Raw genomic sequence first — 22,399 nt, forward strand, 5'->3', positions numbered from 1 at the left:
GATGGTACTGGGATTCAGCCTATTTCTTGTCACGAGTCCTCGCCATTTCAACCAATCAGTCACCCTATGTCGCCTTGCTGACACGAGATCAAGGACCAAGACGCGAGGCACACGAAACTGGCCTTGTGAGATCCATGGCAGGGCCGCGTTACACAGCACATAACCGGGCCGAGTAATGCCCTCCAAGGCTCCAAGGGCTTCAGCGTGATGAAAGCCTGACGAGGAAGACCAGACAACAAGATGCTGCGGAACTCTGCTTACGTACCTTTCTCACCCTCTCACCCTTTCACCTCCTTGGGCCCAAACTTCCTCGCCACAACGCATGGGTTGAGGTGTGTTCTCCTAGAGCGCAGCTAATAGTGCTCAGCAATTGTAGTCAAGTGTTTGAGGTTGTCGATGGTGCCTTGTATCCTCTACCGGTGGAATATAGCGTTGGTGTGATGGCATAGAGCAAGATAAACGAGGTGGGCTCCAGTTTTGAATGCCACGGGAGTAAGACTCCAAATTTCTTTCCCTACCTATACAGGGCTAAAGCAACATCTCAGTGTAATATCCGCTCAGTCCAACGGTTGATTCAGGGATGATGTACTTTAAGACCATCTGGTAGAAGATCGTATCATGAACCTAACATTCCAGCTTAGGACTAAAGTTCTTGTTAGCAATAATTAACATGTCACAAAGCTGAAAGCTCAGTTCATGACCCTAAAATCACGTTAATCCAGGAGTCGTATTCCATCTCGCATGCCTCTTAGGGTGCTACTCCTCTCGGCCATATATAGATAAGGTATGCATGTCGAGCCCCTGAATTTATATTCCTCGTAATAGGTTGCATTGTTCATTACCTTGACCATGGATCAGCCCTTGGGCTCTTTTTAACATATACCAATGCGTCCGTTTAAAACGGACGTTGCTCGAATCATCACCCAGGAGTGAGGTGGCGGGGCTCAATCAATTCCTTCGACGAATGTTTATCGAGGCCGCACGTTTGGCGACATGCATGGCTACAGCGACACTCATACCACACCATCATGTTCCACTCACGGCGCCTCAAACAACCCACACGTCTCCTCCGTCATGCCCTGTCTCGTAAAGAACAAAATCTCCAGCAGCTCATCCTCCTCCATATACTGCGGCTGCACGACCTCATGATCAACCGGCCCATACAGCATCCACCCACTCAACGGCCTCAGCGTACCATGCCCCGTCTCATCCTCCGCCATCTTCACATCGCCGCCCGTCCTCTCCAACGCCTCCCTATACCCCTCCGGCGGGCCCTCCGTAATCTGCTTCCCCAGCCCCCCCGCCGCCACATACGCCGGGAACTCCTCCATCCCGCCAAAATCCTTCATCACAAACGGCGCGCGCGCATACCCCACCGGCGCCGTCGTCAGATCCAGCACCGGATACTCGACCCCATCCAGCGTCAGGCGCGGCCTGCGCGCGGAGGGGGTGTCGGTGCGCGCGAACGGCCGCCCGTTGTCATGCCAGTAGTAGAAGCCCGTGATCCAGCCGGAGACGTACACGGGCGGGGCGCCGCACAGGTGGGACGCCTCGGCGTTGACGATCTGGTTCCAGAAGAGGCGGGTCTCGGCGGAGTCGGGGTCGTCGAAGGAGGCCGCGATGCGCGTGAGGATGGGGCGGAGGCGGGCTTTGTATTCCGTGGGCTCCGCGCCGAAGTCGGGGAGGCGGTCGAGTTTGGCGAGGAGCTTGGTCCAGTCGGAGGGGGTGCCGAGGAGGGTGACGGAGGGGAGCCCGCAGACTTGCTTGCCGATGTATTTGAAGTAGGCTTTGCTGAGGCCCATCATCAGGATGTTGGCGGTCATGATGTCGCTGTCGGTGGTGGTGGAGAAGTTGGGGGTGATCCAGTCGAGGAGCCAGTCGGTTTTGACGCGTTTCTGGATCTCGTCCTTGAAGCGGATCAGGACGTCGTACCAGGTGTAGTCTTCGATGTAGATTTCTTCTTGGCCCTCGTGGTCGACGAAGAGGGAGCGGATCTCCTCGGCGTGCGAGAGCATGTAGAAGTTCATCTGCACGAGGATGGTGAACCACACCTCGTCCGGGCGGACCACGAGGTGCAGGTGTTCGCCCCAGGCTTGGATGGCGCCGCGGACGAAGGAGTCGCCGGAGGGGCGGAGGCCGGGGGCGGTTGACATGTTGGTGACGGAGAGGGAGGTCATGATGAGCTCGGCGCTGTTGTTGAAGAACTCGTAGGGTGCCGACTCGCGGAAGTAGGCATTCTCGGAAGTGAGGCCGGCGGCGCCGGTATAGGGCTTTGGGTCGCCACCGCCGGGGATGATGACCACCGCGGCCGCGGACACGGCGGTCAGCAGAAGGCTCGAGAACCGCATTTCGGGGGCTGTGTCGTTGGATCAAAGTGGGTTGGCTGCCACAGCCGACGCTTGAGAGGGGGGCAAACCATTCTTATCGCCGATTGAGGGTTCCTGGAGGATCGAACGGGCTTTTTGTAACTCGTATTATTATAGAAACAACGCAGGCCAAGGCTTAGAAGTTCAGTTTGGGTAGCTTCGTAATTTGGCTAAATATGCCGACTACCGACTGTGGTCTCCGGATCATGGGGTCCCGCTGTAATGGCAGCGCGGTTTAAATACCCGACAGGCTCGCCCAGGTACGGCACGCTGAGGAGCTGCAGACCGGGACGCGGGAGTTCTCTTAATCGTAAATGCCAAGGGGTTGTTGTGAGGGCTTCATGGTGTGTGGTTACACCAGCCCGGTGATAATTGTCCCGCTAGCTGCTCGCTTGGCTGCGACGGCTCAGTGGCTCCTAATCAGGCAATGTGTTGTACTTTTGTAGCTTCATTGATGTTATGAATGGGGTCGCATATGTCAGGTTCGGTGAAGGTGGCGTCGCCGCCCCAGAGCGGAGGGGACTGGACCCAAGGACACCTGCTTTGACCGTTCTTGGTCCTGAGGAAAGACGTAAGCATAGAATGAGGCGGGTTTGCCGACATGTGGCGCCCAGTGGCTCTCAGGGCCTCATACGAGGGGTCATAGAGCACATGTCGCCTAGTTCCGGGCGGTGATACCTAGGTCGGAGTTGATCGCATGTCAGGCTAGGTATTAGCCCGTCTGAGGGACAACTAGGAGGTGACTTTCTTCATTATTACCAACGAAGGGAACTTCCTTTGTATTAGGCTAGATAGCACTTTCACTATAATAACCGGGCAGCGAATCAAGAATTCCCGCATCATACAGGGCTGCCTCCTGGGTTGTTGTTTCGCTGCCTCCTACCAACTCTTCCGGAGAACCTAGCCCCCCACCACTTCAGAACCCCGGGAACAGCCTTGAGAGGTCGAAACCGAGCCTCCACCGTCTTCAGCTGCGCTGGCGATTGACTACTGGAACTCGAACCACTAGCCTCTTTGCCTTGCCACCCCGCCGTGGTCCCGGGCTGTTGGCTGACGGCTGCTGAACTGTGCTCTTGACTGGGAATGATGAGGTCAAGCTCGTCATTCTCTTCAAGCCGCCACGTTGCGGAGAGGTAGGCGTAGTAGGTAAAGCAGGTCAAACAAACTGATATCACAATGAAAATGATGCCATAGCCAGAGAAGACAGGAATGGGTGAATCGGATGGTGACGACGAGGATCCATCGTTGCTCTCGGAACCACCGACGGGATTGAATCTAACATCACGCCAGTTATTGTCAAACTTGAAAGCCGGTACAGCAAATATGGTCTGCAAATATGGTGAGCAATGGCGCGTTTATACCATGGGATCGATCCCGTTATGAGGCGGACCTACAGCTACACTCGTCATGGGAAGGAAAATAGTTGCAATCATGGCCAGGAACTTGCTCTGCGTCCCCTGGCGCCGGCTTGCTCTTGCTTCTTGTCTCGAGATTTCGGACATGAACTGTATAAGCACATGTAAAACGTCGGTTATCCTGCATCAATTCAGGGGTCGGGACTTGGGACTTACCAGATCACTAGTATATTGTTGCCCCTCGGCAGCGGTCCGGCATTTGCTCATCAGGCCATCGATCTCGTTGTCAATCTCCTTGAACCTTCCCTTGAACCTATTTGAGACGGCCGTGGTATTTGGACCTGATGGACCTTCTGCGCCCGGTGGAGGAGCCCAGGTGGCCCAGGCGGTCTCTTGATGGTCGATGCGGTCCGCCATTTCCTTTAGCTGGGCTCTGGCGCCTCGCATCTCCTCTTCGGCTTCCCTGGCCTTCAGTATGCCATCGCGCAGCCGACGGTTGAGGTTTTTGATCATGGCGGTTCTGTTGGGGCCCCAGTTGAGGGTAAAGACACGAATGTTAAAGTCGCAAAACCCGTGCACTCTTTGCACCAATTCCTCCATGCGATCCAACTGGAGTTCGGCGAAGACCCCTATCATAAGGAGCGGATGGGAAGCGACTTCGGGAGAGCCTTTCAGGAGTTTCGTTATCCGCTCTAGTTGAGACGAATTGCATGAGTAGAACACGGCCAACGTCAGCTTGGGTGCGCTGAAGTATGTGCAAGAGAGAGAGAAGCTTCCATGCCGGTTGTATGGTGCCGCCACGGCCGTGTGTAGCTCCAAGTCTGCGCCACCATGGTTGCATGCTACGAACGTAGATTGACATTTGAATCTTCTAGTTTGGTGTAGAATCGCCTTGGGGATCATGAATGTCCTGATAACTGTACTCCAATTGGATCTCGAGAATGGGAGGATGTGATGAGGACGAGGAAGTGGCTGTGGCTTGTCCTCATCGTCGAGGGAGTCGCCGAGATTGGGATTACCCAGCGCATAAACGCCGGAGAAGTCCGATGGTGGTAATGGCTTTATATCAGGAGACACCCTGGTTTGTCAGTACTTAAGTAGGTATTGTAGAGGAAACGGTCTACAAAACACCACGGGAGCGGCATGAGCCTACAAAACCTGGAACCCAGATAAGCTTGAGCGCAGATGCGAGCCGTCGAGATGCTCGTCTTTGAATATACCACTCTGCGGTTCATGGTTAATGGACTGATAGATCCTCAAGCAGCACTGAAGGACGGCGCTTCACTGACCTGAAACCAATTGTTCCATGCCTCTACGCTGTCCAGAGATACCGTTTCAAGACCCCTGCCCTATACCAGCAAGCAAGTTAGATTGCGCCTCCCTTTGAGGCGGAACACCAACCGTCTTTCTGTGAACTTACCTGGCACCGTAAGACCGTGGGCACACTTGATTCCTCTGATTGGGTATTGTCGTAGCGAAAGGCGTCTAGATCGCGCTTTGTGAGGCAGGGGTTGACTGCTGGAGCCCAGTCCATTGCGAGAAGCAGAGTATCGTGAACTGGCAACGAGATGGGAAGGGAAGCAAAATATGGTACAGCACCGGGCGTGGTCGGCTTAGCCCAGGCCCACTCCTTTATACCACCCCCATGGTTTCTGATAGAAGATCGACATTCGAGCCTTGTCGTGCCTCGACTGCGTCGCCTGCGGCTGAGAACTGGGGAAACGATTCAAGCCATCGCTCAAGCATGCAATAACCCCTCATTCTGCAGCATGGGAATATTGACGGCCGTAGTGGTGGGAAGAAGGGTCCGGTTCGTGGAACCATGGGAGCCAATCCCTGGACTCTCACGGCCTGGCCGGCCGGCACTGATGCTTTTCGGGTCTAGCGAGCTGCACCCGCGCCGGTTTCACCACAGAAGCGCTCTTGAACTCGAGGGGGGTTATCTGGAATGTAGGACATCGTTATGCAAGACATTCCGACCTGCTTGACCCGGAAGCTGTCTTCTCGAGACTCAGCCATGCACAACGATATGCATTTGAGTACCATGTCACCAACACACATCTGCTGTGTTTCTCCGGTTCCAAGTTGTGCTTGGTATTGATGAGCACGGGGCCGCCCCTGAAGTCTCGTTCATGAGTATTAAAATGACATCGTGGTTCATTGCATGCCATGTCACAAGACGAAATGACTGCGAATTCAGCCATTTTCTGGAAATGGATCTGCTGTCAACACTTGACAGTTTCTATGAGTTTTTCAGAACGCCCCCAGCCCCCCGGGCCTGAAAAATGGCCTGGGGACACTAAGACGTGGTCAGTCGGCAATGGGGCCACAGTTAAGCTAGGCTGCCGGACAATCATTGGCGGCGGACGCCGGAGGGACGAGTGAGGTGGCGGTGTTCGCCCCCTCCCATTACTGTTAAATACGCCGCATGGACGGCCGCCCGCTTGTCCGCGGGACAGAAAAGACTGAAGCGTACATGTATTCTTATGACCAATAGTCTCATCTGCAGAAGGGTAACACTGCATAATAATCAACGCCACAAGCCGCGCCCCTAACTTGCGCCCCTTCGGGCTTCGTTGGAGAGGAGTGAGCAGGTCCGGTAGGGCCTCCCTCACCGATTTTCCGCTTCTGACACCATCATCCATGTGCGGCCCCCCATCCTGGAGCTGACCTCCAATCTCTGCAACGCTCTCCGCGAGTTCGAGCCGCGAGGTACTAAAACGATCTACAAGGGCCATTTCACGTCTCTTCGGTCCCTCGACTCCGACCGCACGAAGGATGGAACGATACCGGACGGAGGAAACCCAGGGAACGGAGGGACCATTCGAGTTTTACTTTCAGACACACGGCGCCGAGCCTGGAGAACTGAAAGAGAAATTGGACGAAATATGCGGAAAAGGAAAATATGCTCTCAAGGTGCGATTTGCTGTCTTGTCGCTTCTCGCTCCTAAAACACCGGCAGCCACGAACTTGGACTGATCACGGCCCATGGGTTTAGATGGTAGATCTTGATCGTTGGATTTTGATATCATCCACGCCCTTATCTCCGGCAAGTAGTATCTCTTTGGTCCACCGTCTCTCTCCCATTGAACTCTTTAAATCAAGTCCCTGGGGTATCAAGGAAAGCGATGGCTAACGCCAGTCATTTTTGCAGCACGAACAGGATCGCATCAAACAAACCGACTCACCCCCCGACGAGGACTCGGCGACATTAGATTCACCTCCACAACAGTTCCAACCGGTCCGAGTGGAAAGTAACAGCTTCTACATCCGACCCATGGCGCGGACAGCCACATCGGCGACACAACGATCCGTTACGGCGGTGGCAAACCTCTGGACCAGGCTCCTACGGAGAGGAAAGAGAGAGCATTCATTAGTGTCCTCGCCGCCGCCGCCAAATACCACGGCTCAAACCGGGACAGTATGACACCGAGCCAAAGTGCCCTCCGGCTCTTTGTGAGAAGTTTGGACAAGGGGCTTGGATGGTTACTCCGAAACGAGAACACATCCACGTACTATGCCATCTGTCTCACTTGTACTATGACCCCACCAAATCCGCGATTATAACCCTAACCCTGTGACATCTGGAATTTTTGTCAATGCCGTGAAAGCCTTGCCAGGTGCCAATACACGGAAGCCCTGTAATTGCAGCCGCATTTCAGTGCGCATTCAGCCCCCAACCCCCACCACATTCGCGGCATCCAGCCAAGCCACCGCATCACCACCACCAACCGCAACAAAACAACCAAGATGTCGTCTGAGTAGGCTGCAACTACCCTCATTCGAATCGCCTGCTAATTCTGCGTAGATTGACGTTGTCCGCGTCCGAATCGGACACCTCTAGCACTTAGCGCGGCTTCTCAGATCTCGATTCCGATGTCGATGCTGTCAATGGCGATGCACTTCCGTTCTCGAGCCCTCCACCGCACCACAAGCTCAATTCTCACGGCTATGACTCGCTGGAGGGCCTACTCGCTGACCTCCACGAGTATTGCGCCCAGGCCAAATTCTCCGTTATTAAGCTACGTTCGGTCAACAAGGTCAAGGACTTTGGCTACACCCGGGTTGACTTCGGCTGCCACCAAGGCAAAGTACGCGCCACAGCCGCCCACTCACGCCTCACAAGTACTGCGAAGGTTGGTTGCAAGTGGGAGGCATCAGCCAAGGCATTGCTTGTTGATGGGGAGCGCCTTTGGCGTTTCTCGGTCAAGACTGGGTGTGAGCATCACGAGGGCCACGAGCCGGAGGACTACCAGGGAAGCAACAAGTTCACCGCCGAACACATCGCCGTCATCAAAGAGTTCCTCGATCGACCATCCGTCAAGACTCGCGATCTCGCTTCAGACCTGAGGAAGCGGTTCCCAGGCATCGTTTTCACTCAGCGTCAGCTGCGGAACCGTCGCCATCGCCTGAACAAGAAGCTGCTGAGGGGATACAAGCCGTTCCAGGCGGTGATGAAGATGCTCGACGAGAGGAATATACCGTACCAGGCTAAGTTCCAGGATGACGACGCCGATCTCCTGAAGCCGGAGGGATTGTTCTGGACGACTCCCTGGTGTTCAGAACAATGGGCCCAGTATCCTTGGGTCCAGCTCTATGACAACACGTATCGCACGAACAACAAGAACCTCGCTTTCTTCCAGATCGTCGGTCTCAACCATCTCGGCATGGCCTTCTCCTGTGGGTTTGGCTTCATCAACAACGAGAGAAGAGAAGGATTTGACTGGTTGATGGAGAAGGTCGACTGGGCGCGAAAGGAAGCCGGCGGGCCGGCCCCAGGCGTCACCATCACCGACTACGACACTGCCATGCGAGGAGCAATTGCCGCAACATACCCCAACGCGCAGCCTCAGATCTGCATCTTCCACATCAACAAGAACGTCACCCTACACATCAAAAAGAAGTGGAACAAGGCCGCAGCACTCGCAATCGCTGCCGAGCAGGGAATCCAGGTGCCCTTCAGCCAAGAGGATGACGAGACCAATCTGGATCGCGTGTACCAAGAGAGCGTTGTCGATCGTGATCGTCGGGGAGTTGATGGTCAACCAGGCAGGGCCCTAGACTCCGTGGAGTACTCAATGGCCGGCATCTACAAGCTCTGGGAGGCGGTGGTTTACGCTCCGACTCTGGATGGCTTCACGGCGGCCTGGGAGAAGCTCAAGGCTTACTTCCATCAACAGACTGACATCCTACAGTACCTTGAGGATACCTGGATGCCGGTGGTTGAGCAATGGGCCGGATGTTATATTAACAAGTACCTCAATTTCGGCCAGAGGACTACATCTCTAGTCGAGTCTGTCAACAGATACCTAAAGTCCTTCATCATCACAGGAAGAAGCAGCGTTCGCGAGGCTGTCCTCCGGTCCCTCGAGATGGTCGCCGCGATGGAGGAGAACATCAAGCAGGGCATCGAAGCAGAGAGAAACAGACTCCAGTATGACTATCTCGGTACAGATTGGCTTGGTTCGGCACCATACAACGTATCTCAGAAGGCCCTGGGGATGGTTACGAAGCAATACAGGATGATGCTGGGCGCTGTGCCGTCAAGGACGAGGCCCTCGCCGACGCCGTTGAGCGACTGCACTGGGAGCTTCATGAAGCAATACGGCATCCCCTGTAGTCACGACCTCTTCGAGAGACACCAGTTGAAGAAGCTATCTCTCGTCAAGGAGGACTTCCATCCTTTCTAGTGGCTGAAGAGGAGTCTCCTTGACGAGGACAAGTATCTACGGTATCAGGAGTTTGACCGCGTCACCAGCCTCAAGGGCAGACCTCGTGAATCTGGCGCCTTCGCAAGCAAGCCCAACGCTCCTGTATTGACCGCACCTCCGCTCCAGGCCGTGGAGGAGGACGAGGTTATACCAGCGACTCAACCTACACCTGTACCGGCCAGTCAACCGGCACCACCACCTACACCTACTCCGACTGTCGATACCATCGTCGTCGCCTCGCCGCCTCGTGCTCGCAAAGCTGCGAAGAGTGTGAAGTCCTCTGGCCGCCAGTCAGGTCTCAACCCCAGCATACGCCGAACCCCCTCCTCCTGGGGAGGGGTGACTCTCGATGGGGCTCAGGATACGCCTGGGGGTAGTAGCAACGCCGCTCCTCCGTCCAGTACAGCCTCCAGAGGTCGTGATACTACCCGTGGGGGTAGAGGAAAGACTACAGCAACATCAACGAAGCGGAAGGCTTCAAAGGAGGGAGGCACGGCGAAGAGGACTACTCGCACATCGCGGAAGGCGACTGGCCAGTCAGGGGCTTCAGGGGCTGCAAGCGCGGCTTAGTCAACGATAAATAGTACTGTAGTTTAATTGTTTTTATTGCGAAAACGGGTTATTTGGCTTATTTGCGCTGGTGTGCGTGGATTCTGTTACGTGGGCTTGGTATTGTTGATGTCCTGGCACCTGGCAGCATTGACAAAAATTCCAGATGTCACAGGGCTAGGGTTAACTATATTCGCGGATTTGGTGGGGTCATAGTACAAGTGAGACAGATGGCATAGTACGTGGATGTGTTCTCCTCCGAAACTCGGCCCTGGATTGCGGCATGTTCAGATTAAAACCCACGAAGGAGCTCGAAATTTTGGATAATTTGCTAGATTGCATCAGTGGGTTGGCATTGCATGGGAAGGTTGGGACATAGAATATCTCTTGTACTCTTATTGTTAGTATTCCCAGGACATCCGTCTCTAATCCAAGTTGGCAGCATATGCCACGGTTTGGGCGGTTAACGTAATCAATGCAACGCTCGAACAGGTAAGGCGTTAGAACGCCACCAATGCCCATCCATCCCCACAGTAATTTGCGTATAAGTCAGGGGGACTGTGGCATCACGACCTCCTGTTTCTTCCAAATCTTCGTCGATTTTGTTGTTTTTTGTTGTTTTCGTTGTTGTTAAACGTATTTCAGCATTTCTGACAATGGAAAAGGCGCAACGAATTCAAGCCGCAATCGCCGCCCTGCACGCAAAAGAGGCCAAAAGTCTACGCGACGCCGCCCTCGCATTCGACATTCCATTTACAACCCTCTACGGCCGCATCTCTGGCCGCCACCAAACCAACCGCGAAGCCAAACAGTCTATACAGCGACTATCTCCTGCCGAAGAAGATACGGTTGTTAAAGCCGTATATCAACTAGATGTGTAGGGGTAGCTGCTATCAACTTGTGACGAACCTACTTCAGGATCCTATCCTGTTAGTGTCATGAATGACCATAAGGGCGGCCAGGGAGGCTGCAGTCGGAGGCGCGGGACGCGCCGACAGCCAATCGCTTAAGGACCCAATCGAAGGGGAATCACTGCCAAGAGGGGATTATCACTAGTGAAGTAAGGACCTCACTGGTGATAATGACGGTTCACCAGCGACATGGGAATGTCACCAGTGAACACCTTGGGTGGACGGTGATAACAGTATGTATATAGTCACTCGTCCTGGAGAGCTCTGGGAGTTCTCCAGTTAGCAATCACAACTACAGTTCGCTACAAGCTCGCAAGCCTACTGTTGAGACAAGTCTATTGTTGTGCACCTTTTGGCTGCACCGAACCTAAGCATCCTCGAGAGATTACCTTCAACGAAGCTGAACCCTAACAGGACAGGATCCTGGACAGGTTCGTCACAATGGCAGTGACCAGGAAAGTGCCGCCGAGGACGCCTGGGACCGGACAACCCTAACAGCAAGCGAGAGGGCGATGGTTCGCGACTCTGGGTCTAACCAGTCTTCCGAGCCTGTTCCACACAACCACCAGGGCGTCGTAATGCTGTGGAAGCTGGTTATGTTTGCGGAGACCGAGGCGGAGCATGACAAGTCATGGGCACACCTTTGTCAGGAGTTTGGCGACCAGAAGGCGATTTTGTTGTACCTTTACAGAACATATATGCCTGTAAGGGAGCAATGGGCCCGTTGCTTCATCCGGAGGTATCGGAATTTTGGCTGCCGGGTCACCTCTGGGACGGAAGCGAGCAACAACAACGTCAAGTCTTACCTCCTGAACGGCATGAGTCACCTATACCGTCTTGTTGAGGCCATTACCGACATGCTGCACGACCAAGAGAAGGACTTCATTCAGGCATGTGCAGAGGACGAGGTTTTGACTTTGCGCGAGTATACTGGACGTGGTGCCGAGTATTTGGGCGAGCTTCCCCGGGTCATTTCTCAAAAAGGCCTTCGTCTCATTACACGGGAGTACCGCCTAGCTCTAACAGCGATCCCAACTCCTTCGATCCCCCGGCCAGCAAGCATCGGACTCTGTGACAACGATTGTACGCCATCTCTTGAGCTAGGTATCCCGTGTCGCCATACGATTCTATCAAAGCTGGAAGGCAATGTCCCTTTGGTGAAATGGGACGTCCACCCGAGATGGCACCTACGGCAATCGACATCTACGGACCCTTACTGTCGAATCCTCGACCCAAAGATCGCTACATCACTTCGTGGTGGACCGAAGAACATGGCCCAGCCAGTTCCTCCCTATGTAACTGTCGACCGGTTGAGCGCTCAGAACCAGAACGGACAATCAAATGAGCGCTCGGGGGCTAGTCTACCAGATGGGATTCAGCCACGGCGCGGCAGGGGCCGGCCTCGCGGGAGCAAGAACAAGTCAACACTTGCTCGGCTAGAAACACAGGCGGCGGCTCAGAGAGAAAGCGATGTGTCTGGACCGACTCATCGGGGAGTATGCGGCGGCCGAAATGCAGCACTTGGGGCAGGAAAGGCAGCGGGCGTACGTGCTAGTGGTCCTAGGGTCCAAGCGAGTATTCGGAGACGGAGATCTCAGTGGGAGTTGCTGAGTAGCGGTGATGAAAACTTGTTGTATAATACGAGATCTACGCGACGTGGAGGGCATGTATAATATTGGTTGGGTAACGTTATTCTAGGGAAATAGTGTTCGGGAATGTTTTCCGACAATGTTAGTGTTAGTGCATTGTTCTTCACCGCTTTTAGTGGGAATTCGCTGACAGCTGCCAAGTTTTTGAGCCAATAGGAGCTCCCATATTTCCATGCCGACGTAAGTGCACTGCCGCTGTATCAATCGTTTACTGCCGCTCTATCAATTGCCTTTGCTTTACCGTGACAGAGTTTTTGCTCGGCTGGAAACGGCTCTTGGAGAGAGAACTTGTGCTTTTCCCAGGGAAATTACACCAATCTCCTTTTCGATGTGCCGGTTGGTTGAGGACGGACTCGGGAGGATTCAACCACTAAATTTGGCGCATCGTGTATTTAATACGGAGTCAATGCCACCACCATCTCATGCACCACTTTTTATCCGCGATATCCCACCTCTTGTTGCTCATCACCATTCCGCCAAAACCCATCGTCACCACAGGTACTCATAACTTACGGTCTTGCCTGGATCGGATCACAACCACCCACCAACCAACCCATCCCATCCCACCCAAAACAAAACAACGCCAAACCCCAAAATGGCACCCCCCAAAACCCTCCTCCTCACCCTCCTCACCGCCCTCCTCCTCCCCACCCGCACCCTCGCCGCCTGCGGCAGCTACACCTACGGCACCTGCGCCGATGGCATCACGCACTGGTACGACCCGGACACAGGCGAGATCTGCGACCCGCTGGACTGCGGCGGCGGGCGCGCGCCCGTCAAGACCGACGTGCCCGGCTGCGCCGCCTACAAGGGCACGCTGACGCGCCCGACCGAGGCTTCGTACATGCCGTGTTTTACTAATGGGGGGTTGGGGGGGACGGGGGATGTGGAGGTGACGACGACGATGGCTACGCTGAGGACGACGACGGCGGCGCAACCGCCGGTGGTTACTTCGAGTGCGGGGGGTCAGGTGGGAGAGACGGAGTCTGCTGGTGGTGAGGTTTCGTCGTCTTCGCGGACGGCGTCGCCGAGTGGGGAGGCTAGGGGGGATGAAACGACGGGGGCTGGCTCGGCATCTACACCGGTGACTACTGCGCCGCCGGCGTCAACACCTGCTGGGAATGCTGGTGGTGGTTCGGGGGGCGATGAAGCGGGCAGCACGAGCACGACGGCATCGGAGGGTGGCGGGAATATTGTAGGCGCGTCGTGGATTGTTGCGGTTGCGGGTGTGGCGATGGGGGCTCTTGGTGTTCTTTGAGGGGGCCCGGGTCACCTACGTACATACATAGGTAGGTACTGCCTATTAATCATAATGAATTGTGTGCTTTTTGGACCATTTGCCCATACAAGCCCCGTGGCTGCTCTGGAGGGGCCAGAAGCGGTAGTTATGAAGACAAGAAATTGTACCCTCTCAGCCATCCAACCCGGCTCAAATCCGCTCAACCTCTTGTCATCTCCCTCCCCCAGCACCTGCCTACCTTGTAGCCCTTCCACTCACAGCCTAACGCTGGGATCCTTGTCCAGGCCCGCCGCGATGCGCGGCTCCTCGACCCTTAGCCGGCAGCCACAGCTGAGCTTGCGGCCGGGACTTGTGGGACGCCCTGATTCCTGAAAGGGCAACCCCCCCCTGTGCGGCGGGCACGGCGGCTTGTACGGAAAGAGGAGGGGGATGATGCTTGGCCTGTCAGACGCTGGCACGGAATGGCAAGTCTCGCGGGTCTCGGAAGAGCGCCTATGGCCAGCGCGGGCGCCCCCGGCTCGTTACCGCGGTTCTCTCCCCCATCCAGATTTGGGACCACGTGGGGATCCGGCTCAGCGAGGGAAGTGGTCCACGCGTTCAGGAAATCCTGGCCCCGCTGATCCATCACCTGAATCGTCCCCTGCGGCGTCATCTCCAGTAAGTCTTTGCCCGGAGTGAAGGGGACCTTGGTTGCAAACGGCAGACTGTATCCGAACTCGTCCAGGGGCAGAGGTCGGTATATGCGTCTGCGGGACTCGGCGAGCTTGAGGTAGTCTTGGAGGGCCTGCACCGGCTCGTTCCCGATGCGGTTGGCGACAGCGGTGAGGTAGTCTCGGATCATCTGCTGGAAGTCCGCTAGCGTCTTGTTGAGTAGCTGCAGGAATTGGTACTCAGAGGAATCCAGCTTGCTGGCATACGGCGACTTTGTGACATTGGCAATAAAGTTTGCCTCCAGGTCGTAGTTCTTCCCATCGAAGTTGGTCGTTTGTGGAACGTATCCCATCAATATGCCGCGCTTCCAGGAATAGATGGGATTCCAAAAGTCGAGCATCATGATGGCGTAGAATGTGTGTTGGGAGAAAAGCCCGACATAAGACGGCTGGCGATTGTTGTTGTTGACTTTGATGATTCTCTGGGACTTGACTACCCCTTGTGCGTCCTCGTACGAAGACTGCAAGAAGTTGAACGGCGACATACCCTCGCCTTCAAGGGCTATTTTATAGCCTATGTCCGGGTAGTTGGGCTCATCTCGCCTGTCTCCCCCAAGCGACTGCCACGGCAGCGTCAAATCAGGCTTGACGGTTGGGTGTTTATCAGGGTCCACTTCCTGGATCAGTGAGAGCCCAAGATCTTTCGCTGCCGTGTTGTAGTCGCTCTCGTTGAAGGTCGCATTCATCTTCATATCTGAGGGCTGGACGCCCAGTCAAAAATCACCAATCAGTACGCGCTATTCACCTGAAACGGTCCACAGACTGGCGCAAAGATAGGTTTACAAGGGACCAAACCAGAGAAAGCTAGGTGACCGGAAGGGAGGCGGGAGTTGTGCTTACAATCAAGTCAAAGTTCTGGAGCAGTTCATTGTCGTAAAAGTGGTCGTATGGCAAGGCATACACACCTGGATTAGATGTCGATACTGCCGCTCCGATGTTGATGGTTGTTGTCAAGAACATATGGGCCGTCCAGCGTGGGATGTGGGTTGGGATCTGTAGGGGCTTCGAAGGACTCTGCGTCGTATCGATAAAGTCATTTTTCAGCCTCTTGACGGTCCAGTTGGAAATGCCTGATTTCACGGCAGACTCCAGCTCGTTGGGACTGCCGTTGGCGCTCGACAGAAGCCCGAGTCCGGGCGTGGTGATGTAGGGGGCCTTCTCAAACGTGGCGACGTTATCCGGGCTAAAACACGACCGGAAGGAACCCGAGAGACGGTACCAGTGGAGCCAGGGGCTGGCGGGATGGTCAGCACCAGCGACATACCAAGGCCACGGGACGAGAAATGGGCCTTACCTGTGCAGCTCCTTCATGATGCAGGCGCCGTTGACATGGCCGTTGAAGGGACCAAGATACTCACTGGCCCCAAAGGCGTCCATTGATTGCCCGAAGTAGTTCCAGGACGATCCAGAGCTGGTGCCATTGACAAGGTCGTTCTAGACCGTCCATGTCAGCCATGTATGCAGGTGCCTAGCAGAGAGGCCGGGCCATTTTTGGGTAAAGCAAAGCAGGAGGACGGACCTGATAAAACCTGAATTCAGACCCATTCCATGACGCCACCTGAAGGAAAGATTCATATCGGTCCTCAGAGTATAGCAAGCTCGACCCCACGATGCACAGCGTCCACTGCGTCGGGGACGGAGCGAAGAAAGACTGGCTAGCCTGGCAAACCAACGTTACCAGACGTATGTGGGGATTGAACCATGACCAATCCGGCGTCTGGCCTGCCTGGATGAAGCTTCCGTCTGCGACTATGAACGTCGACACCTTGTACCGAGAGGGAGACTCCCGGGAGCCAGCTTCAGGTTGTCAGTGTATGTCGGGATGGAATCAAGCCGGAAAGCAATTCCAGCGTGGGTTTCTCACTCCAGTAGGGCATGACAAGAGCATCAAAAGATCGAGTTAAAGCGTTGTCCCCTTCTTGTAGCCACTGTCCGAAGTGGTCAGTGAAATTGGCCGCCAAGAAGACAGCGTCAGCTTGGGTGTCAACATCAGGGCTGCCATCTCGTGTGAATTGTCGCCAGTACAGAGGGACAGGCATGGTGACGTGGGGCCCAAGTAAACAGTAATGTAAAGAGGTGTGATTGCCGAGTTGTGGACCAGGTACCAATGTGGGTTGGAGGGATTATGGGAGTGCAGGAAGAAACGAGCATAATATGCAATGCTATTGTCTCGACCACGAAGTTGATGCCTGATATCATAAAGAGAACAGAGGCCCGGACCCATCACACATTGGGCGTCGGTCATCGCCCCTTGCTACAAGGCAACTCCTCAGGTATTGTGCGGAAGCTCGTATCTGTACCACTTAGGACTCGTACCTGTAAGTACCGGCTGTCCTACACTCTGTCCAGTACGCGTTGAAAGTACTGTCCGGAGGCCGCTAGAAAGTTCATGTACATGTTGATGCTCTACTCTGCAAGCAACGTAACCTGTGGGCACAAGGTGCTGACGTACACACAGGCATCCTCGAGTCGCGGTCCTCCTTTGGCCAACCACGATGGGGTAGGGAGGAGCCTGCGCTTCCTTTGCCTCAAGCGGGGGAAGTGCAGGAGTACTTGGCGGGCCGCCCCCTCTGTTGGGGTACTCGGATCGCCGATCTTGGAAAGGCCGACGAGTAGTGTTATCGTATCCATGAGTCACGGTTACGTTGAATTTCCCTCAGCTGGCCTCTAGCAGTTTGAGTCTTTCGACCTAGACCTTTGAGTGGCGCGATGTCTGAGATGCGTTGAGCTGAAATGCATTTGGGTAACAGCAGCACAGTTTTTGACCAATTAATTATGCAGTCAGTTCATAAGGGGTTCATGAAGCGGGGTATAGCCCGATTGATGGCTGTGCATCATGTCGTGCTGTTCCTACTTTCAAGAACGTGGTCCAATTAGTGCACTTCAGGGGCACCCTCAAAATTGGCGGTCCGAATACCAGCCATAGTCCGTGGAGCTTCACGTCGTCAAGTCGGACAAGGCTTACACAGTGCCAACGTAAACGGACTATCACGGAAGAAAATTCATGATGATCGTGGGGGAGCGGCTCAAGCGGGAAATTCTCAAATCCCACTGGTCAAGATGACCGGCTCCCCGCTGTGGCGGGGGCAAGGAAGCCGAATCAAGATAGGTGTACGCGAGTTACCAGATGTGTATGAAGAGGATTTGGAGCAAATTTCGGGCCCTGATCCCCGAGCTATCTTTATATAAATCCGGGTGCCTGTGACGTAGCTCAGGCCTGGTCAGTTCAACTGCCTAGGTAGGCACAATTCTACAGGAGACCAAGTCCTTCATTCTTGATCTACTTCCACTACTACAATTTAGTCGAAATTCCAAGATGGCGCCAGGAGACGTTTACGCACAGGTCCTCCCTGAACTCAATCCTCCAGGCTGGCCGTACGTCAACGATGGCTTGAGTGCGGAACAGAAGGCAGCTTGGTCGCAGGAGGTGTCGTCCTGGATGGAAACCGAGATAACAGCCGAGAATCCCGACGGTACACCATTGACTGGCGGCTCGAATGTGACCCGGACTCCTCTCACGCAGTTCTTCAACGGGACAGTCACCGCCTTTAACACGGCACAGCCTCCTCAACCCATCTCTTGGATTGGGTTCCCCGGACTTGTATGACTTCACCCTCCTCTCTCTTTGTTCAGAGTCTGGAATGCTGACAATGCTTTGCAGATCGCGAGAGAAGACCCCAACGACCGGTGGCCAACCGTCGAAGGCCACCGGGATGTCATGGACGAGTATTTGGAGTGGAGCACGAATGTCGACTCCGAGGACAGGATCCAATACATCGTCTTTACCTGTGAAGGATTTGAGGTAAGCCAGCAGACAGCTTCGCGACGGTGTCCTTTGTCCGCCAATTGCGGTGTTCTTGGTCCCCCTCTACTCTCTGAGGGTCATTGAAAACAGAAGAAAAAGAAGAAGAAAAAGAACAAAGCGTACTAATGATACTACGTGGCAGTACTTCAGCTTCCTGGGCAGCAATGCGCCAGACACCCTGCTTGATCTGTACAAGAAGGCCAACCCTGATTTCGCCAATCGGATCAAGAAGGAGGACTTGTTTAACAAGGATGGCCAATATGAACCGTATAACAAGTGGAATGGAGTGGTCTGTAAGATCCCGGGACATCCGGAGGATGGCTTAACGACTGTCAATCCCGGCTGCATTATGCATCTCGCCCAAGTGAACAACACTCTGGGAGCGGAGATAGACATCGCCGCACAAGCCACCGTCCTTCGCCAGAACCCGAGCGGCCAGCTCATCACGGACCAGACCACGCTCTGCAACTGCTCCAAGTATGGGAACCCAAAGCGGAACTCGGATCCCACGGTGCGTCCTTTTTTGTTCCCATTGTCTTGTTATTCGGTACTAACTGGCCGCAGATTGGCATCGGCGTCAACACACTCGCCCAGCAAGGCAACTCCATCTCCATCGCCGACCCCGTGGCGATCTACATGCGAGACTTCAACACGGCCAACTTCCAACTCGACGTCGATGGCACTGGCCAGGATCTGCAGCCCATCCCGGACGGCACCTTCACCTGGGTGCGCGGCAACATCGACGAGAAGATGGGTCTTCGCCTCAGGATCCAGATCCCAAAAGGCACCATGGGGACAGGCGACAACGACGGCCGGCAGCTGACGGTCAGCGACATTTTCGACACCAGCACCAACATGTACATTCAGTACGGCGGCCAGTTTGCCGACTACATCACCATGGGCGTCAGCGCCGTGACTATCAAGGGTGACAACCCTGCCCCGCCGCAGTTCTGCCCCAAGGTGCCGCCTCCCTCGGACGGCGACCACCACAGGATCGCTGCGGCGTCCTTTGCTGTGAATCTTGGGCCCGGGAAAATCTTACAGGGACTCCATACTGTTCGGGGGTTGTAAGCTTGGAAGGGGGATGGTGACGGTTGAGCCATGAGGGCTTCACGGCTTAAGGGTGTACGCTCAAAAACGTTAAGCACATTTCGTGCAGCATAGGCCAGCGAAATTCTCCTCCTATGCAGAGATAATCTGATCGTCTTGAGCAATATCCAACTACGAATGGCTCAACCCCCATCATTCGTCTCCGATTCTGCAACTTTTGTATCAACGATTTACCAAGCGGGTAAACAAAGTGAGATTCGCGCGCTATATGGAGGTACTCTGCCAGTCCTGCTACGACCGCACCCTCGACGAACCAGAAACGCTTCGCAAGCCGGAAACCAAAACCATCATTCATTACCACCACCACCACCACCCATCAACCCGTGCCCTAACCCGAACCTCCCATCAACCACCCTCCCTCAACCCGCCCCATCACCATCACCACCACCACCCCCCCCCCCCCCCCTCAAATAACCCCCCCCCCCCTCAAATAATACAAAAATCGCACGGCAACGGGCAGGGCACACAAAAGCAGAACCGGCCCGGGCACATCTCACTGCGCCCGCCGCGCAGGCCCAGTTGGGCGTCACTCTCCGGGTGCGCCTTCTGCAGGTCTATTCAATTCAGAGACACAGGTATTGATTAGCGTAACCGTTGATGAATGCAGTGGTGGGTATTTCCTAGACATGTAGGTAAAATATGGCGGGATTGAAGGGGGTGCACGTACTCATGGGTTGCGACGCTGGTGGCTGGGCGGTGTGCAGGTTGTGGACCTGGGCGGGCGCCGGTTGTTGCGGGATGGGGGTGGTTTGCGCGTCCATTTTGGTTGTCTGGTCGGAATGCGGGGGGTTGGTTGTTCTTGGTGAGGGGTTTGGGTTCGTGATTGAAACTCGCTCACTCGGGTTGGTTGTTGGTAAGTGCTGCTTGTTGTTGAGTCGGGGATATGATGATGAATCGGCGTAATTGCCGAGTATGTGCTGCTGAGTTCTTGGACTCTTTCTTGGCCTTGGCTGTTCTTGGTGAAATTTGAGAGCAACAAATGGTGGTGAGATGGGAAATGTGGGCTGACGTGTCGATGTGGCTGAGCGATGATGTCATGTGATAGGCACCGGCGTCGAGATCCTTGGCAGGGCAGCAGCTGAGGGTGGAGGGGTGTCAGGAGCTCAGGGGGTGGTTCGTCTAAGCATGCCTTTTCAACACGTGATGCCAAAGGCTTTGCGGCGGTTCCTTCCTGTCGTTTGCATACAGGCTCTCGTACCGGTCGCCCATGACATGGCGCTCGGCCTTCTGTTTCAGTGCCCTCTCCTCTGCCTGCAACCAACTGTCTTCGAAGAAATCCTCCATTCCGGTTCGGCGGTTTTCATTCTCGAATGTCAACTCCCAAGGATGGCGTAAGCTGGCATAAAATTTAGAAAGGCCGTTAGGCCCCTCGGCCAGCCCTTTCAAAGGATCCAATAGGTCCATGTATGCTCTATGGACCTTGTCCCCTTCGGCGACCGTGATGGGGCTGTCAGAGTATGAATCGCTGGTGTATCGGATCGCGATCAGTCGCACGGTGAGTGCGGGTCCATTGATCATGTCGCGGCGCCAGCCAACTGTTTCTCTCCAGTCCCGCATTACCGGATGGTCCGTTTCTGGGCAAGTATAGGGAACGTAAGGGGGAAACACCAGCTCGAGGAAGCGGAGGTGGGCGATGCAGTGGCCGGGGATAACTTGGCGCAGAAATTGTGACGCTGCAAGGCGTTCGTATGGGTAGTCCATTTTCGCAGAGGTGCTGATGTGGTACTGATACGGGATTTCCGGTATCGACCAAGGGGTGAGTATCGTAAAATCGTGCACTATGAAACGGTTGGCCGAGAAGAAAACGAGCTGGGCATCCTGATGCCAGGTACGGGAGATGAGAAACAGAGCAGGTCTAGGTGCGGCCCAACAGGTGCACGTGTTGGAAAAGGCGGCGTGTCGGCGATGGCAAAAACAGCCGATAGTTGAGCGACCATGAACGTGAAGCCCCGTGCTCGTGCGGTGCCAGCATTCATTGTAATGGCAGTTCGACCAGTTGTCCAAGCAATCTCCACCGCCTGCGAAATCCCACCACATATATTTGCACGCGTCTCGGCTCCACCAGACCTCCTTATTTGGAGTGACAAGGTCGGTAAACTCGAGAATGCGAAGCCGAAGCTCACGAGGAAGGGTTATAAAGGGACTTTTTGTCGACGGTGGTTTAAGATACCGAAGAGACATACCAGTGCTCTGCAAGGCAGCATCCTGTGCTAGTTGGCGGAGGCGGGAATCCGGCGTCTTGCAAAACCGAATGTGGCAGCTCCTCAGCAATGGAAAGAGGCGGAGCGGCTTCAGAGCTGATTTGGCTAGGTCGACCGCCTTTTCGTGCCGAGGGTCAATATCGCAGACCAGGCTGAGTTCCAGGCGCTCTGGGGTGAGATACGGAGACAGATGGTTGGCGGCGGCGTGCCACTCGGTGAGCAAAGCTTGAACGGTGTCTGACAGGTCGCCGTCACCTTCGGGCACTGGGCTCAGAAGCGGAAGCTGGTGATGGCAAGAATGGTATCGCTCTTCACATGTGGAAATGACAGCACTCAATGTCCAGCCACTCTTATAGAGACAGCAATCTTCGTGGTCGTACTTTTGCACTGGGTGGTGGCAGGAGGATTGGTTGAGAACAACCTTGAGCGCGGCAAGAGACGTCAGGGCCGTCCTAGATAGGGCAAAGAGAGGCTGGAGGGAACCAGGGTTTGTGTAGCGCAGCACGAATCGGTTGGCCGAGTACAGCAAAACAGCTGTCTCGGTATGAAGATGCCGGCATGAGAGTAGTAGGCCATGGAAGTCGCTGGTACTGTGTTGTTCCCAGCTCCAAGTGTTCCAGAAGACTTGGGGGCGTGGGCCATCCAGTTCGAAGTTATAAGGGTGCCCGCTCCACGATGCCAAACTAAGACGGCGGTAGATTTGATGCCGAATGGCTAGGGGAAGGCGTAAAAGCGGCGGTGCAGATGTCTTGCGGAAGTCGGGTGCTGTCGCCATTGTCTTCCAGTTCCTGT

General features: G+C 54.9%; 7 protein-coding genes across 7 annotated transcripts; 3 read left to right on the forward strand and 4 right to left on the reverse strand.

Moving 5' to 3' along the window:
* Positions 1–1,037: 1,037 nt before the first annotated feature.
* Positions 1,038–4,357, reverse strand: F5144DRAFT_606846 (uncharacterized protein; the record flags this gene model as incomplete). Its single annotated transcript, XM_066791516.1, has 4 exons — positions 1,038–2,356; positions 3,370–3,694; positions 3,761–3,871; positions 3,938–4,357. 4 exons carry the CDS (start codon positions 4,355–4,357, stop codon positions 1,038–1,040), a joined length of 2,175 nt encoding a protein of 724 aa, XP_066638912.1.
* Positions 4,358–10,566: 6,209 nt separating this feature from the next.
* Positions 10,567–10,969, forward strand: F5144DRAFT_586226 (uncharacterized protein). Its single transcript, XM_066789745.1, has one exon. It carries the CDS (start codon positions 10,638–10,640, stop codon positions 10,860–10,862), a length of 225 nt encoding a protein of 74 aa, XP_066638913.1. The 5' UTR covers positions 10,567–10,637; the 3' UTR covers positions 10,863–10,969.
* A 2,042-nt stretch (positions 10,970–13,011) lies between these two features.
* Positions 13,012–13,947, forward strand: F5144DRAFT_391070 (uncharacterized protein). The gene has a single exon (XM_066784710.1). The coding sequence runs from the start codon at positions 13,137–13,139 to the stop codon at positions 13,797–13,799; it is 663 nt and encodes a 220-aa protein (XP_066638914.1). The 5' UTR covers positions 13,012–13,136; the 3' UTR covers positions 13,800–13,947.
* On the reverse strand, positions 13,947–16,705 carry F5144DRAFT_391014 (uncharacterized protein). Its single transcript, XM_066784709.1, has 5 exons — positions 16,356–16,705; positions 16,011–16,288; positions 15,786–15,925; positions 15,332–15,725; positions 13,947–15,192 (listed from the first exon to the last, which is right to left on the reverse strand). The coding sequence occupies exons 1-5, from the start codon at positions 16,528–16,530 to the stop codon at positions 14,095–14,097; spliced, it is 2,085 nt and encodes a 694-aa protein (XP_066638915.1). The 5' UTR covers positions 16,531–16,705; the 3' UTR covers positions 13,947–14,094.
* Positions 16,706–17,350: 645 nt separating this feature from the next.
* F5144DRAFT_586238 (uncharacterized protein) lies at positions 17,351–19,772 on the forward strand. The gene is made up of 4 exons (XM_066789746.1): positions 17,351–18,092; positions 18,153–18,293; positions 18,439–18,807; positions 18,861–19,772. The coding sequence occupies exons 1-4, from the start codon at positions 17,808–17,810 to the stop codon at positions 19,365–19,367; spliced, it is 1,302 nt and encodes a 433-aa protein (XP_066638916.1). The 5' UTR covers positions 17,351–17,807; the 3' UTR covers positions 19,368–19,772.
* A 60-nt stretch (positions 19,773–19,832) lies between these two features.
* Positions 19,833–20,167, reverse strand: F5144DRAFT_606852 (uncharacterized protein; the record flags this gene model as incomplete). Its single annotated transcript, XM_066791517.1, has 2 exons — positions 19,833–19,960; positions 20,074–20,167. The coding sequence occupies 2 exons, from the start codon at positions 20,165–20,167 to the stop codon at positions 19,833–19,835; spliced, it is 222 nt and encodes a 73-aa protein (XP_066638917.1).
* Positions 20,168–20,525: 358 nt separating this feature from the next.
* Positions 20,526–22,382, reverse strand: F5144DRAFT_606853 (uncharacterized protein; the record flags this gene model as incomplete). The annotated part of the gene is made up of 2 exons (XM_066791518.1): positions 20,526–21,184; positions 21,590–22,382. The coding sequence occupies 2 exons, from the start codon at positions 22,380–22,382 to the stop codon at positions 20,526–20,528; spliced, it is 1,452 nt and encodes a 483-aa protein (XP_066638918.1).
* Between the last annotated feature and the right edge of the window lie 17 nt (positions 22,383–22,399).

Source organism: Chaetomium tenue (genome assembly GCF_020726465.1).
Source record: "Chaetomium tenue strain MPI-SDFR-AT-0079 chromosome Unknown F5144scaffold_7, whole genome shotgun sequence".
NCBI lineage: Eukaryota > Fungi > Ascomycota > Sordariomycetes > Sordariales > Chaetomiaceae > Chaetomium > Chaetomium tenue.

Excerpts from the sequence above, each read along its gene's own strand:
- F5144DRAFT_586226 (XM_066789745.1), top strand. The coding sequence starts at position 10,638 with ATGGAAAAGGCGCAACGAATTCAAGCCGCAATCGCCGCCCTGCACGCA.
- F5144DRAFT_391070 (XM_066784710.1), top strand. The coding sequence starts at position 13,137 with ATGGCACCCCCCAAAACCCTCCTCCTCACCCTCCTCACCGCCCTCCTC.
- F5144DRAFT_391014 (XM_066784709.1), bottom strand. The coding sequence starts at position 16,530 with ATGCCTGTCCCTCTGTACTGGCGACAATTCACACGAGATGGCAGCCCT. Across the intron at positions 16,289-16,355 it reads TCTTGTCATGCCCTACTGGA|CTGGCTCCCGGGAGTCTCCC; the intron begins GTGAGAAACCCA and ends GACAACCTGAAG. Across the intron at positions 15,926-16,010 it reads CTGAATTCAGGTTTTATCAG|AACGACCTTGTCAATGGCAC; the intron begins GTCCGTCCTCCT and ends TGGACGGTCTAG.
- F5144DRAFT_586238 (XM_066789746.1), top strand. The coding sequence starts at position 17,808 with ATGGCGCCAGGAGACGTTTACGCACAGGTCCTCCCTGAACTCAATCCT. Across the intron at positions 18,093-18,152 it reads GGATTGGGTTCCCCGGACTT|ATCGCGAGAGAAGACCCCAA; the intron begins GTATGACTTCAC and ends AATGCTTTGCAG. Across the intron at positions 18,808-18,860 it reads AGCGGAACTCGGATCCCACG|ATTGGCATCGGCGTCAACAC; the intron begins GTGCGTCCTTTT and ends AACTGGCCGCAG.